Source organism: Hyla sarda, chromosome 4, assembly GCF_029499605.1.
Source record: "Hyla sarda isolate aHylSar1 chromosome 4, aHylSar1.hap1, whole genome shotgun sequence".
In the NCBI taxonomy this organism is placed as follows: domain Eukaryota; kingdom Metazoa; phylum Chordata; class Amphibia; order Anura; family Hylidae; genus Hyla; species Hyla sarda.
Genome location: NC_079192.1, coordinates 418,708,634 through 418,723,327, shown reverse-complemented (window position 1 = coordinate 418,723,327; position 14,694 = coordinate 418,708,634). Strand labels below are relative to the sequence as shown.

Genomic DNA, 14,694 nt, shown 5'->3' with positions numbered 1-14,694 from the left:
TACATATTAAAAAGAAAAGAAAAAAAAAACAAAATGCATAGGGTCCCCCTTATTTTTATTTTCAGCCAAATACCAACCAAGCAACAACAGCCTGACGTTACCAGGGTGGGTGAGGACCATTGTTACTGGCCCTCCCCAGCCTAAATAACGCCAGCCTGTTACTACCTAGGCCCAGAAGCACCATTTTTGACGTCGCCAAAATCTTCCCGGCGCCCCTGTGGCGGTGGGTACATGGGTAGAAATTGGTGGTTAGCGCTAGTTGTTTATATGGCTAACGCTAAGCCCAGGCTTAGTAATGGATTCCGTCCATAAGACAGCTCCCACTACTAAGCCTGTAAAGTAAAGTTTCAGATCGCAAGGGGTCCGACCCCTCCCGTATGGGGCCCTCGACACTTTTCTCATACAGCGCGTTTCGACCACTGCATGATGGGGCGGCCGAGATGCCCCCTCAATATATTTCTATGGCGGAGGTGGAGATTGCCGAATGCAGAGTTACGGCTCTCCCTTAGAGATGTATTGAGGGGGCGTGTCAGCTGCCGCCACATGCGGTGGTCGGACACGTCCCCTGGCCACTGACTGCCGGGGCCCCGTACGGGAGTTCGCAGGAGGCCCCATCGGTTGGAACCCCCGTGATCTAAAACTTATCCCCTATCCTTAGTATAGAGGATAAGTTTTCCTATCTTGAAGTACTCCTTTAAAGGCCGAGGTAACTGTGTTTTCTACATTCCATATGTGTTTATCTACAGATTATTCTGTCATTTCATGCAGCGTGCAGAGGATAACTGATTGAATATTGCATTACATCATTCATCTACAGCTGAGCCAGAATCTAGTCACATGTTGGACTTCTAACCAATGAGTGCTGGAGCCTGTTTCAACTCCATGCCCACACCCCCTTAATGAAAGTCTATGGGAGGGGGTGTGACGACATGCCCCCTCCCATAGACTTGCATTTAGGGTGTGTGGCAGTGATGTCACGAGCCCCGCCCACATCGCCAGTCATCCGCCATAGAGTGGAGTTCGCTCTGTGCACAGTTGTCTAGGGTGCCGCAGCCAAGATCACAGGGGTCTACAGTGGCGGGACCCGTCTAGGGGCAGAGTACCCCTTTAATCCTCTTGAGCTGGTAGAATTTGTGGTAATGGACGGTGTAGGGGGAACAGGGGATGAGGTCATTTTCATGGAGGACATTGGCTTATATAAGATGGCAACTGGTTTTTATTTTGGTTTTTATTAGAGTACCATTACCTGGAGTAACATTAACTGAGTACCATTACCTGGAGTAACATTACCTGAGTACCATTACCTGAGTACCATTAACTGGAGTACCATTACCTGGAGTACCATTACCTGCAGTAACATTACCTGCAGTAACATAACCTGGAGTAGCATTACCTGGAGTAACATTACCTCTCGTAGCATTAACTGAAGTAGCATTACCTGAAGTAGCATTACCTGAAGTAACATAACCTGGAGTACCATTACCTGAGTACCATTACCTGGAGTAACATTACCTGGAGTAGCATTACCTGCAGTAACATAACCTGGAGTACCATTACCTGGAGTAGCATTACCTGGAGTAACATTACCTCTAGTAGCATTACCTGGAGTAACATTACCTGAAGTAGTATTACCTGCAGTAACATAACCTGGAATAACATTACCTGAGTACCATTACCTGAAGTAACATTACCTGCAGTAACATAACCTGGAGTACCATTACCTGGAGTAGCATTACCTGGAGTAACATTACCTCTAGTAGCATTACCTGGAGTAGCATTAGCAGGTGTTGCGGTAGTCACCGGTGTAGTAGATGGACCTGTGGATTGGATGCTGGACCAATGATCGTTAGTCCCAGAGGATGAGAAGAAGGAGACTGGCATTGGGTGGGGGGGCGCTCCTGGCGACTTCAGCATTTTTGCTGGTTTTTCATCTTCCTTTACTGCCGGCAAGCGATGATGTCTCTTACTTTTCCTCGGCATTGACCGGCCGCTAGATTCCATTTGGGAACTGGACCCTAAAATTTATAAAATACCAGCTCATTAAAGGGGTACTCCTGGGAAAAATCTTTTTTTTTTCATATCAACCGGTTCCAGAAAGTTAAACAGATTTCTAAATTACTTATATTAAAAACTCTTAATCCTCCCAGTACCTATCAGCTGCTGAAGTTGAGTGGTTATTTTTTGTCTGACCACAGTGCTCTCTGCTGATACCTCTGTCTGTCTCAGGAACTATCCAGAGCAGGAGAGGTTTGCTATGGGGATTCGGTCCTGCTCTGGACAGTTCCTGAGACAGACAGAGGTGTCAGCAGAGAGCGTGCAGAGGATAACCAACTGAATATTACATTACATAATTCATCTACAGCTGAGCCAGAATCTAGTCACATGTTGGACTTCTAACCAATGAGTGCTGGAGCCTGTTTCAACTCCATGCACACACCCCCTTAATGCAAGTCTATGGGAGGGGGTGTGATATCATGCCCCCTCCCATAGACTTGCATTTAGGGGGCGTGACAGTGACGTCACAAGCCCCGCCCGCATCGCCAGTCATCTGCCACAGAGTGGAGTTCGCTCTGTGCACGGATGTCTAGGGTGCCGCAGCCAAGATCACAGGGGTCTATAGTGGCGGGACCTGTCTAGGGGCAGAGTACCCCTTTAATCCTCTTGGGCTGGTAAATGTTGTGGTAATGGACGGTGTAGGGGGAACAGTGGATGAGGACATTTTCATGGAGGACATCGGCTTATATAAGATGGCAACTGGTTTTTATTTTGGAGACTGGTTGACCTTACCTAAGAACATTACCTGGTGTAACATTACCTGGAGTAACATTACCTGGAGTAGCATTACCTGGAGTAACATTACCTGGAGTACCATTAGCTGGAGTAGCATTACCTGGAGTAGCATTACCTGGAGTAGCATTAGCTGGAGTAACATTACCTGGAGTAACATTACCTGGAGCAGCATTATCTGGAGTAATATTACCTGGAGTAACATTACCTGTAGTAATATTACCTGGAGTAACATTACCTGGAGTAGCATTACCTGGAGTAACATTACCTGTAGTAACATTACCTGGAGTAATATTACCTGGAGTAACATTACCTGTAGTAACATTACCTGGAGTAGCATTACCTGGAGTAGCATTACCTGGAGTAACATTACCTGGAGTAACATTACCTGGAGTAGCATTACCTGGAGTAGCATTACCTGGAGTAACATTACCTAGAGTAGCATTACCTAGAGTAACATTAGCTGGTGTTGCGGTGGTCCAATGATCGTTAGTCCCAGAGGATGAGAAGGAGACTGGCATTGGGTGGGGGGGCGCTCCTGGTGACTTCAGCATTTTTGCCGGTTTTTCATCTTCCTTTGCTGCCGGCAAGCGATGATGTCTCTTACTTTTCCTCGGCATTGTCCGGCCGCCTGATTCCCTATGGGAACTGGACCCTAAAATTAATAAAATACCAGCTCATTAAAGAGGTACTCCAGTGAAAAAACATTTTTTTCATATCAACCGGCTCCAGAAAGATAAACAGATTTGTAAATTACTTATATTAAAAAATATTAATCCTCCCAGTACCTATCAGCTGCTGAAGTTGAGGTGTTCTTTTCTGTCTGACCACAGTGCTCTCTGCTGACACCTCTGTCTGTCTCAGGAACTGTCCAGAGCAGGAGAGGTTTTCTATGGTGATTTGCTCCTACTTTGGACAGTTCCTGAGACAGACGTGTCAGCAGAGAGCGTGCAGAGGATAACCAATGAATATTGCATTACATCATTCATCTACAGCTGAGCCAGAATCTAGTCACATGTTGGACTTCTAACCAATGAGTGCTGGAGCCTGTTTCAACTCCATGCCCACACTCTCTTAATGCAAGTCTATGGGAGGGGCGTGACGTTATAGGGACTGTGTAGGGGGAACAGTGGATGAGGTCATTTTTATGGAGGACATCGGCTTATATAAGATGGCAACTGGTTTATATTTTGGAGACTGGTCGACGTTACACAAGAACATTACCTGGAATAACATTACCTGGAGTAGCATTACCTGGAATAACATTACCTGGAGTAGCATTACCTGGAATAACATTACCTGGAGTAGCATTACCTGGAATAACATTACCTGGAGCAACATTACCTGGAGTAGCATTACCTGGAATAACATTACCTGGAGTAGCATTACCTGGAATAACATTACCTGGAGCAACATTACCTGGAGTAGCATTACCTGGAATAACATTACCTGGAGTAGCATTACCTGGAATAACATTACCTGGAGTAACATTACCTGGAGTAACATTACCTGGAGCAACATTACCTGGAGCAACATTACCTGGAGTAGCATTACCTGGAGTAGCATTACCTGGAGTAGCATTACCTGGAGCAGCATTACCTGGAGTAACATTACCTGGAGTAGCATTACCTGGAGCAGCATTACCTGGAGTAACATTACCTGGAGTAGCATTACCTGGAGTAACATTACCTGGAGTAGCATTAGCTGGAGTAACATTACCTAGAGTAGCATTAGCTGGTGTTGCGGTGGTCCAATGATCGTTAGTCCCACAGGATGAGAAGGAGACTGGCATTGGGTGGGGGGGCGCTCCTGGTGACTTCCGCATTTTTGCCGGTATTTCATCATCCTTCGCTGCCGGCAAGCGATGATGTCTCTTACTTTTCCTCGGCATTGACCGGCCGCCTGATTCCCTATGGGAACTGGACCCTAAAATTTATAAAATACCAGTTCATTAAAGGGTTACTCCGGTGAAAAAAAAATTTTTTTTTTCATATCAACCGGCTCCAGAAAGTTAAACAGATTTGTAAATTATAGTATTAAGGAGTTGGAGAGGCTCTTGTCTAACTACCCACCAAATAAACCCGGGCTGCCTAATTAGACACCTATACCCAAGGTGTCAAAAAGTAGTTTGTCTATAGAAATATATATATTAGGGCTCAGGGTTTGAGACAACTGGACAGATAGTAATTGAATTTATTTAATATTATGCAGTGTGACAATATAATATAAAATATGAGGTAATAAAATAAATGCAAATAGTGGCGTCTGCGTCTCACAGGGCCCTTGTGTAGGCGCAGCACCAACTAATATAAACTAAAATATATGCATACCATAATGTGTAAAAAATAAAAAATTAGGACCACCATACAAAAATATAAATGATATAACTATACAGGGAGAGGAATCTGGGTGGGAGAGTCTTAGTCCATCCACAATCGTCAATTCTCTCCTCTCTTAAAAAGTACTGCAAATTAAGACAGATTCCAGTATAGTTGTAACCAATAGCAACCATATAAGTTTTGGTTAGTAACCCATAGCAACCATTTAGATGTGTCCGGCTACAGCAGTAGTTCGCAATCGAACACCTTAGCAAATAATGTTCATATACTTGCTATTTGCAGACAATGGTCAACGTATATATATGCTTGTGTACAGTCACTGTTAGTGTGCATGCATATTTTTGGGATACTTTGTATCTTACGGCTCCCGGGCACTGATGCGCTGGATTTCACGGGGATGCTGCGATCTCCTCCAGTTGCGCTATGGAATCCCACAGTGTGTTAACACTAAGTGGCTCTCGTGGCATGAGACAGCATCACCGGAGACTCTGCCGTCTCCCACGGTGGTAATGCTGGATGACAGTGGGTTCCGGGTGGTGGTACTGCAGCGGTTCTGCAGGTGAGTATGTTGGTAAGCCGGTGGTGTCCTCGTGGCAATGAGGCGCGGATGTCTCCTTTACCGGGTGTCAGGTGATTGACAGTTATGTTTTCTGGTATCGGACTGCTAGTTGCTGAGCAGGGCAAATAAACTGGTGGTCTCAATAGTTATTAAGGGGACGCTGGACGCGTTTCAGGACTGTCTCAGTCCTTTCTTCAGCAGCTAAGAATATGGATAATTTGTAAATTACTTCTATTAAAAAAAATCTTAATCCTTCCAGTACTTATCAGCTGCTGAAGTTAAGTTGTTCTTTTCTGTCTGACCACAGTGCTCTCTGCTGACACCTTTGTCCATGTCAGGAACTGTCCAGAGCAGGATAGGATTGCTATGGGGATTTGCTCCTACTCTGGACAGTTCCTGAGACAGACAGAGGTGTCAGCAGAGAGCACTGTGGTCAGACTGGAAAGAACAACTCAATTTCAGCAGCTGATGAGTACTGGAAGGATTAAGTTTTTTTAATAGAAGTAATTTGCAAATCTGTTTAACTTTCTGGAGCCAGTTGATATGAAAAAAAAAAAAAGATTTTCAGTAGAATACCCCTTTAAATACATGAAATTGAGTTTTCTTCTATAATGGTGTAAGCTGCCTCTAGGTACTCCCAAGAACTAACATCTATACTAACTAGTGCACTGGAAAGAAAACCGATTGACCGCAAAGTGTCTGAATTCATGAAACCTGTCTCGCCAACAATTCCCACATTCTATGCTTTGCCAAAAATTCACAAGGGCCTAGTACCTCTGAAAGGCCGACCTTTCGTATCTGGCATAGGAGGCATAGCACAGAATGTGGGAATTTATATAGACAAAATTCTTAGACAGTTTGTACTTACTTTACCAAGGTACTTACGTGACACAATGGATTTGCTCCAGAGGATTGAAGGTATCTATCTAAATGAGGGTACCATCCTCGCAAGTAATGATGTTGAGGCTCTGTATTCATCAATACGCCACTGAGTGGGTTTACAGGCAGTAGAATACTATCTTACGACAAGGGGAGCTTGTTTTCAGGAACACAATGCCTTTGTATTACAACTACTAAACTACTATTCAATGGTCAAGTTTTCCACCAGCTCAGGGGGACCGCCATGGGGTCCCCTTGTGCCCCCAGCTATGCAAACCTTACCCTGGGCTGTTAGGAAACAACACACCTGTTCTCTAACAAGAGAGAATTCTTTTGTGAACAATAGAATAAAGATACCGCTCGATCCTCGTGTCCTAGCCTCTGTGCTGCAGACCGGTAGGGTGGCGTTCCCTTCCACGTGTGAACAGTAGACAATAGAAGGCATCCAGCACCAAGAAGGCAGGTAAAATCGTGCTTTATTAGAGGTACCGAAAATAACAAAACAGCATACAAGGAGCGTAGTGCCAGAATTCTTTTGAGAGAAAGCACTCATTTGGTTACGTTTTATAGACGATGTTTTTGGCGTATGGAATGGAACCAGGGGTGAATTTGAGAAACTTGTCAAGTCCATTAACACTAACACACTGGGACTTTTCTTGACATTTGAAACCCACGAGAGTGAATTAAATTTCTTGGATGTTAAAATCTAAAAAGATACAGATAAGACCTTACAGAGAACGATATTTCGTAAAAACCTGCAATAAACAGCCTCCTAAGGTGGGAGAGTTGCCACCTGGGGATTCCAAAGGGGCAGTATCTCCGCCTTAGGAGGAACTGTTCATTGCCAGATGACTTTAGGAGAGAGAAGAAAGTGATGAGACAAAGATTTAGAGACAGAGGGTATCCCAATTTTGTTCTTTCTCAAGCATACCAAATTGCATCTAGTACACCGAGAAATTATTTACTAATCCCAAAAACACCTAGTTCTAATTCAAGGGACAGAAATTATTGAAACCTTTGATAGGATGTCCCCTAAAATACGGGAAATCATCACGCACCATTGGGACATACTAAAAATGGATCCAGACCTCCAGGAGATAATTGGCTCCACCCCCCAAAAAAACATACAGACGGGAACGAAGCATTGGGGATCTATTAGTCCAGAGTCATTTACAACCAGACAATAGTACAACGCAGACCTGGTTAGATAAAATGAGTACCACACTGGGATGTTTTAAGTGTGGTCACTCTTGGGCCTGTCAATTCATTTAAAAAAGTAATCTGGTTCCACTCCAACAACAACAACCGATTTATAATAGGCATTTTATTAATTGTTCTTCAAAATCGGTCATATATGTTGCAATTTGCTCCTGCCTCCTCATAAATGTTGGGAAGACAATTAGAAAGCCGAGGAGGAGGATCCTGTAGCAAATTGGAGACATTCGAAATGAGAGATATCCCCTAACGACCTTGATGGTAATTTGTCCTCCATCCATCCAGTTTGTGGGAATCGATAGGGTGGTACTCTCACAGAGGGGCGGGAACCTAGACAAATACCTCCTACAGAAAGAGTGCCGCTGGATACACCACCTAGATACAGCTCTGGATGTCTCCTATGAGTGGTGCGGCAGGTCACCTTGGTGACTATACAGGCAGTTAGGGAGGGCTGTAACAGGCCCGTGAGGAGGCATTGGTCACCATCCCAGTCACACGGGGGCGGAGTCGTGACGTCCACAACAGTTATTTATATTTTGTGGTTATTTGATCTGTTATTTCTACTATACCTAACCAATGGTTATACCTCCCTGATGACGCCATTGAAAAAAGTGTCAGAAATGCGTCGACGGCTATATTGGTGGGAGTATTTGATGTTCAGGTGACACAGTTGGGCTGGCAAGGCCAAGCAGAGTCCATTGGGCCATGTTGTAAATATCAACCACATTCCTTGTTGTTTTAACATTTATGGTGATTGGCTACACAGGCACTTATACTTTAGGAAATTTTAAAAGTATCTATTAAAAGTTACATTTTAGGCACACCTTAGACGTTGGGATTTGTTGTTCTATAATTTTGATTTCTATACGCTGGGTGATCAATTTGCATGTATTTAAAGGGGCACTCCAGTGGAAAACTTTTATTTATTTATTTTTTTTAAATCAACTGGTGCCAGAAAGTTAAACAGATTTGTAAATTACTTCTATTAAAAAATCTTAATCCTTCCAGTACTTATTAGCTGCTTAATACTACAGAGGAAATTCTTTTCTTTTTGGAACACAGAGCTCTCTGCTGACATCTCTGTACATTTTAGGAACTGTCCAGAGCAGCATATGTTTTCTATGAGGATTTTCTTCTACTCTGGACAGTTCCTAAAATGGACAGCACTGTGTTCCAAAAAGAAAATAATTTCCTCTGTAGTATTCATAGTATTCAGCAGCTAATATGTACTGGAAGGATTAAGATTTTTTAATAGAAGTAATGTACAAATCTGTTTAACTTTCTGGCACCAGTTGATTAAAAAAGAAAAAGTTTTCCACCGGAGTACCCCTTTAACCCCTTAAGGACCAAGTCCATTTTCACCTTAAGGACCAGGCCAATTTTATTTTAGCGTTTTCGTTTTTTCCTCCTCGCCTTCTAAAATCCATAACTCTTTTATATTTCCATCTACAGACCCATATAAAGGCTTGTTTTTTGCGTGACCAATTGTACTTTGTAATGAAACCTCTCATTTTAACATAAAAGGTACGGCGAACCCCCCAAAAAAAATTTTTAGGGAGGAAATTTAAATGAAAACCTACATTTTACACATTTTGGAGGGGTTCGTTTTCACAGTGTACAATTTACGGTAAAAATGACATGTGTTCTTTATTCTGTGGGTCAATACGATGCTCGCGGTCATAAACAGGACGTAAATGTACGTCCTGGTGCGGGAAGTCTCGCCAAACCAGGACGTACATTTACGTCCGTGGTTGTTAAGGGGTTAAGCGAGGTTAGACGCAGGACCAAATATCACTGCGCCTTTTGCTTTATGGTGTAAGGTTCCCAATAAATCCGAGCATTCCTCCATGGAGTGTCACCTGGGGTACCAATGTGCTGGCCAGGTAGAAGCTGTACCAGATGATACTCCTAGACTAGTTCGAGGTACCGTATTTTTCGCCGTATAAGACGCACTTTTTCTTCCCCAAAACTGGGGGGGAAAAGTTGGTGCGTCTTATACGGCGAATACCTGCGGCCTTCAACGGCCGTGACCCACGGCTAATACAGGACATCACCGATCGCGGTGATGTCCTGTATTAACCCTTCAGACGCGGCGATCAAAGCTGACCGCCGCGTCTGAAGCGAAAATAACACTAACCCGGCTGCTCAGTCAGGCTGTTCTGGACCGCTGCGGTGAAATCGCGGCGTCCCGAACAGCTTACAGGACAACGGGAGGGCCCTTACCTGCCTCCTCGGTGTCTGCTCCATGCCGGGATTCCCTGCATGGCCGGCGCTCTCCTTCGACGTCATCACGTCGTTGAGCACGCCGTCCCGTCATCCAATAGGAGCGGCATGCATAGCGACGTGATGACGGCGACGGAGAGCATGGATCCCGGGGAAGAAGACGTCCGGAGCATCGGGGACACCCCAGGACGCGGCAACAGCGATGGAGCGACATCCAGGGCTGCAGTGACGAGCGGTGATGGGTCCGGAGCGGCGGGGACAGGTGAGTAATACCTCCTATCCAGTGGTCTTCAACCTGCGGACCTCCAGATGTTGCAAAACTACAACTCCCAGCATGCCCGGACAGCCAACGGCTGTCCGGGCATGCTGGGAGTTGTAGTTTTCCAACATCTGGAGGTCCGCAGGTTGAAGATAACTGTTGGGTGCAGAATCTTTTTTTTCTAGATTTTGCACCTTTAAAATAGAGTGCGTCTTATATGCCGGTGCGTCCTATAGGGCGAAATATACGGTATATAATGGTTCCCCTGAGGTATATATATATTATGCTGAGGTGATTCCCCTGAGGTATATATATATATTATGCTGAGGTGATTCCCCTGAGGTATATATATATTATGCTTAGGTGATTCCCCTGAGGTATATATATATTATGCTGAGGTGATTCCCCTGAGGTATATATATATTATGCTGAGGTGATTCCCCTGAGGTGTATATATATTATGCTGATGTGATTCCCCTGAGGTATATACGGTATATATTATGCTGAGGTGATTCCCCTGAGGTATATATATATACCGTATATTATGCTGAGGTGATTCCCCTGAGGTATATACCGTATATTATGCTGAGGTGATTCCCCTGAGGTATATATATATATACCGTATATTATGCTGAGGTGATTCCCCTGAGGTATATATATATTATGCTGAGGTGATTACCCTGAGGTGTATATATATATATATATATATATATATATATTATGCTGAGGTAATTCCCCTGAGGTATATATATTATGCTGAGGTAATTCCCCTGAGGTATATATATATTATACTGTGCTGAGGTGATTCCCCTGAGGTATATATATATATTATGCTGAGGTGATTCCCATGAGGTATATATATATATATATATATATTATGCTGAGGTGATTCCCCTGAGGTATATATATTATGCTGAGGTGATTCCCCTGAGGTATATAGATTATGCTGAGGTGATTCCCCTGAGGTATATATATATGTTATGCTGAGGTAATTCCCCTGAGGTATATATATATTATGCTGAGGTGATTCCCCTGAGGTATATATATATATTATGCTGAGGTGATTCCCCTGAGGTATATATATATTATGCTGAGGTGATTCCCCTGAGGTATATATATATGTTATGCTGAGGTGATTCCCCTGAGGTATATATATTATGCTGAGGTGATTCCCCTGAGGTATATATATATATTATGCTGAGGTAATTCCCCTGAGGTATATATATATTATGCTGAGGTGATTCCCCTGAGGTATATATATATATTATGCTGAGGTGATTCCCCTGAGGTATATATATATTATGCTGAGGTGATTCCCCTGAGGTATATATATATATTATACTGTGCTGAGGTGATTCCCCTGAGGTATATATATATTATTCTGAGGTGATTCCCCTGAGGTATATATATATATATATATATATATATTATGCTGAGGTGATTCCCCTGAGGTATATATATATATATATATTATGCTGAGGTGATTCCCCTGAGGTATATATATATTATGCTGAGGTGATTCCCCTGAGGTATATATATATATATATTATGCTGAGGTGATTCCCCTGAGGTATATATATATATATATATATTATGCTGAGGTGATTCCCCTGAGGTATATATATTATGCTGAGGTGATTCCCCTGAGGTATATATATATTATGCTGAGGTGATTCCCCTGAGGTATATATATATTATGCTGAGGTGATTCCCCTGAGGTATATATATATTATGCTGAGGTGATTCCCCTGAGGTATATATATATTATGCTGAGGTGATTCCTCTGAGGTATATATATATATTATGCTTAGGTGATTCCCCTGAGGTATATATATATTATGCTGAGGTGATTCCCCTGATGTGTATATATATTATGCTGAGGTGATTCCCCTGAGGTATATATGGTATATATTATGCTGAGGTGATTCCCCTGAGGTATATATATATACCGTATATTATGCTGAGGTGATTGCCCTGAGGTATATATATATACCGTATATTATGCTGAGGTGATTCCCCTGAGGTATATATATATACTGTATATTATGCTGAGGTGATTCCCCTGAGGTATATATATATTATGCTGAGGTGATTACCCTGAGGTGTATATATATATATATATATATATATATATATATAATGCTGAGGTAATTCCCCTGAGGTATATATATTATGCTGAGGTAATTCCCCTGAGGTATATATATATTATACTGTGCTGAGGTGATTCCCCTGAGGTATATATATATATTATGCTGAGGTGATTCCCATGAGGTATATATATATATATATTATGCTGAGGTGATTCCCCTGAGGTATATATATTATGCTGAGGTGATTCCCCTGAGGTATATAGATTATGCTGAGGTGATTCCCTTGAGGTATATATATATGTTATGCTGAGGTGATTCCCCTGAGGTATATATATATGTTATGCTGAGGTGATTCCCCTGAGGTATATATATATGTTATGCTGAGGTGATTCCCCTGAGGTATATATATTATGATGAGGTGATTCCCCTGAGGTATATATATTATGCTGAGGTGATTCCCCTGAGGTATATATATATGTTATGCTGAGGTGATTCCCCTAAGGTATATATATATGTTATGCTGAGGTGATTCCCCTGAGGTATATATATTATGCTGAGGTGATTCCCCTGAGGTATATATATATTATGCTGAGGCAATTCCCCTGAGGTATATATATATTATGCTGAGGTGATTCCCCTGAGGTATATATATATGTTATGCTGAGGTGATTCCCCTGAGGTATATATATATGTTATGCTGAGGTGATTCCCCTGAGGTATATATATTATGCTGAGGTGATTCCCCTGAGGTATATATATATTATGCTGAGGCAATTCCCCTGAGGTATATATATATTATGCTGAGGTGATTCCCCTGAGGTATATATATATATTATGCTGAGGTGATTCCCCTGAGGTATATATATATTATGCTGAGGTGATTCCCCTGAGGTATATATATATATATATTATGCTGAGGTGATTCCCCTGAGGTATATATATATTATGCTGAGGTGATTCCCCTGAGGTATATATATATATTATGCTGAGGTAATTCCCCTGAGGTATATATATTATGCTGAGGTGATTCCCCTGAGGTGTATATATATTATGCTGAGGTAATTCCCCTGAGGTATATATATTATGCTGAGGTGATTCCCCTGAGATATATATATATTATGCTGAGGTAATTCCCCTGATGTATATATATATATTATGCTGAGGTGATTCCCCTGAGGTATATATATATATATATATATATATATATATATTATGCTGAGGTAATTCCCCTGAGGTATATATATATTATGCTGAGGTAATTCCCCTGAGGTATATATATATTATGCTGAGGTGATTCCCCTGAGGTATATATATATATTATGCTGAGGTGATTCCCCTGAGGTATATATATATATTATGCTGAGGTAATTCCCCTGAGGTATATATATATATATTATGCTGAGGTGATTCCCCTGAGGTATATATATATTATGCTGAGGTGATTCCCCTGAGGTATATATATATATATTATGCTGAGGTGATTCCCCTGAGGTATATATATATTATGCTGAGGTGATTCCCCTGAGGTATATATATATATATATATATATATATATATTATGCTGAGGTAATTCCCCTGAGGTATATATATATATATATTATGCTGAGGTGATTCCCCTGAGGTATATATATATTATGCTGAGGTGATTCCCCTGAGGTATATATATATTATACTGTGCTGAGGTGATTCCCCTGAGGTATATATATATTATGCTGAGGTGATTCCCCTGAGGTATATATATATATATTATGCTGAGGTAATTCCCCTGAGGTATATATATATATAATGCTGAGGTGATTCCCCTGAGGTATATATATTATACTGTGCTGAGGTGATTCCCCTGAGGTATGTATATATATATTATGCTGAGGTAATTCCCCTGAGGTATGTATATATATATTATGCTGAGGTAATTCCCCTGAGGTATATATATATTATGCTGAGGTAATTCCCCTGAGGTATATATATATATTATGCTGAGGTGATTCCCCTGAGGTATATATATATTATACTGTGCTGAGGTGATTCCCCTGATGTATATATATATACCGTATATTATGCTGAGGTGATTCCCCTGAGGTATATATATATTATGCTGAGGTGATTCCCCTGAGGTATATATATATTATGCTGAGGTGATTCCCCTGAGGTATATATATATTATGCTGAGGTAATTCCCCTGAGGTATATATATTATGCTGAGGTGATTCCCCTGAGGTATATATATATACCGTATATTATGCTGAGATGATTCCCCTGAGGTATATATATATTATGCTGAGGTAATTCCCCTGAGGTATATATATATATTATGCTGAGGTGATTCCCCTGAGGTATATATA

The 14,694-nt window shown here is 41.8% G+C and overlaps 1 protein-coding gene across 4 annotated transcripts in view; it reads right to left on the bottom strand.

The window, feature by feature from the left end:
- The window catches only part of LOC130267774 (protein mono-ADP-ribosyltransferase PARP12-like), a 70,286-nt gene that overhangs the window by 50,156 nt on the left and 5,436 nt on the right, over window positions 1-14,694 (bottom strand). For 3 of the 4 annotated variants that reach the window (XM_056517953.1, XM_056517951.1, XM_056517950.1), the window contains exons 2-4: window positions 4,507-4,713; window positions 3,236-3,442; window positions 1,767-2,015 (exon numbers count right to left, since the gene is read on the bottom strand). In XM_056517953.1, the coding sequence (XP_056373928.1) occupies window positions 1,767-2,015; window positions 3,236-3,442; window positions 4,507-4,713 (663 nt within the window). The remainder of the gene's footprint in view (window positions 1-1,766; window positions 2,016-3,235; window positions 3,443-4,506; window positions 4,714-14,694) is intronic. The other variant, XM_056517954.1, reaches the window with a different exon arrangement.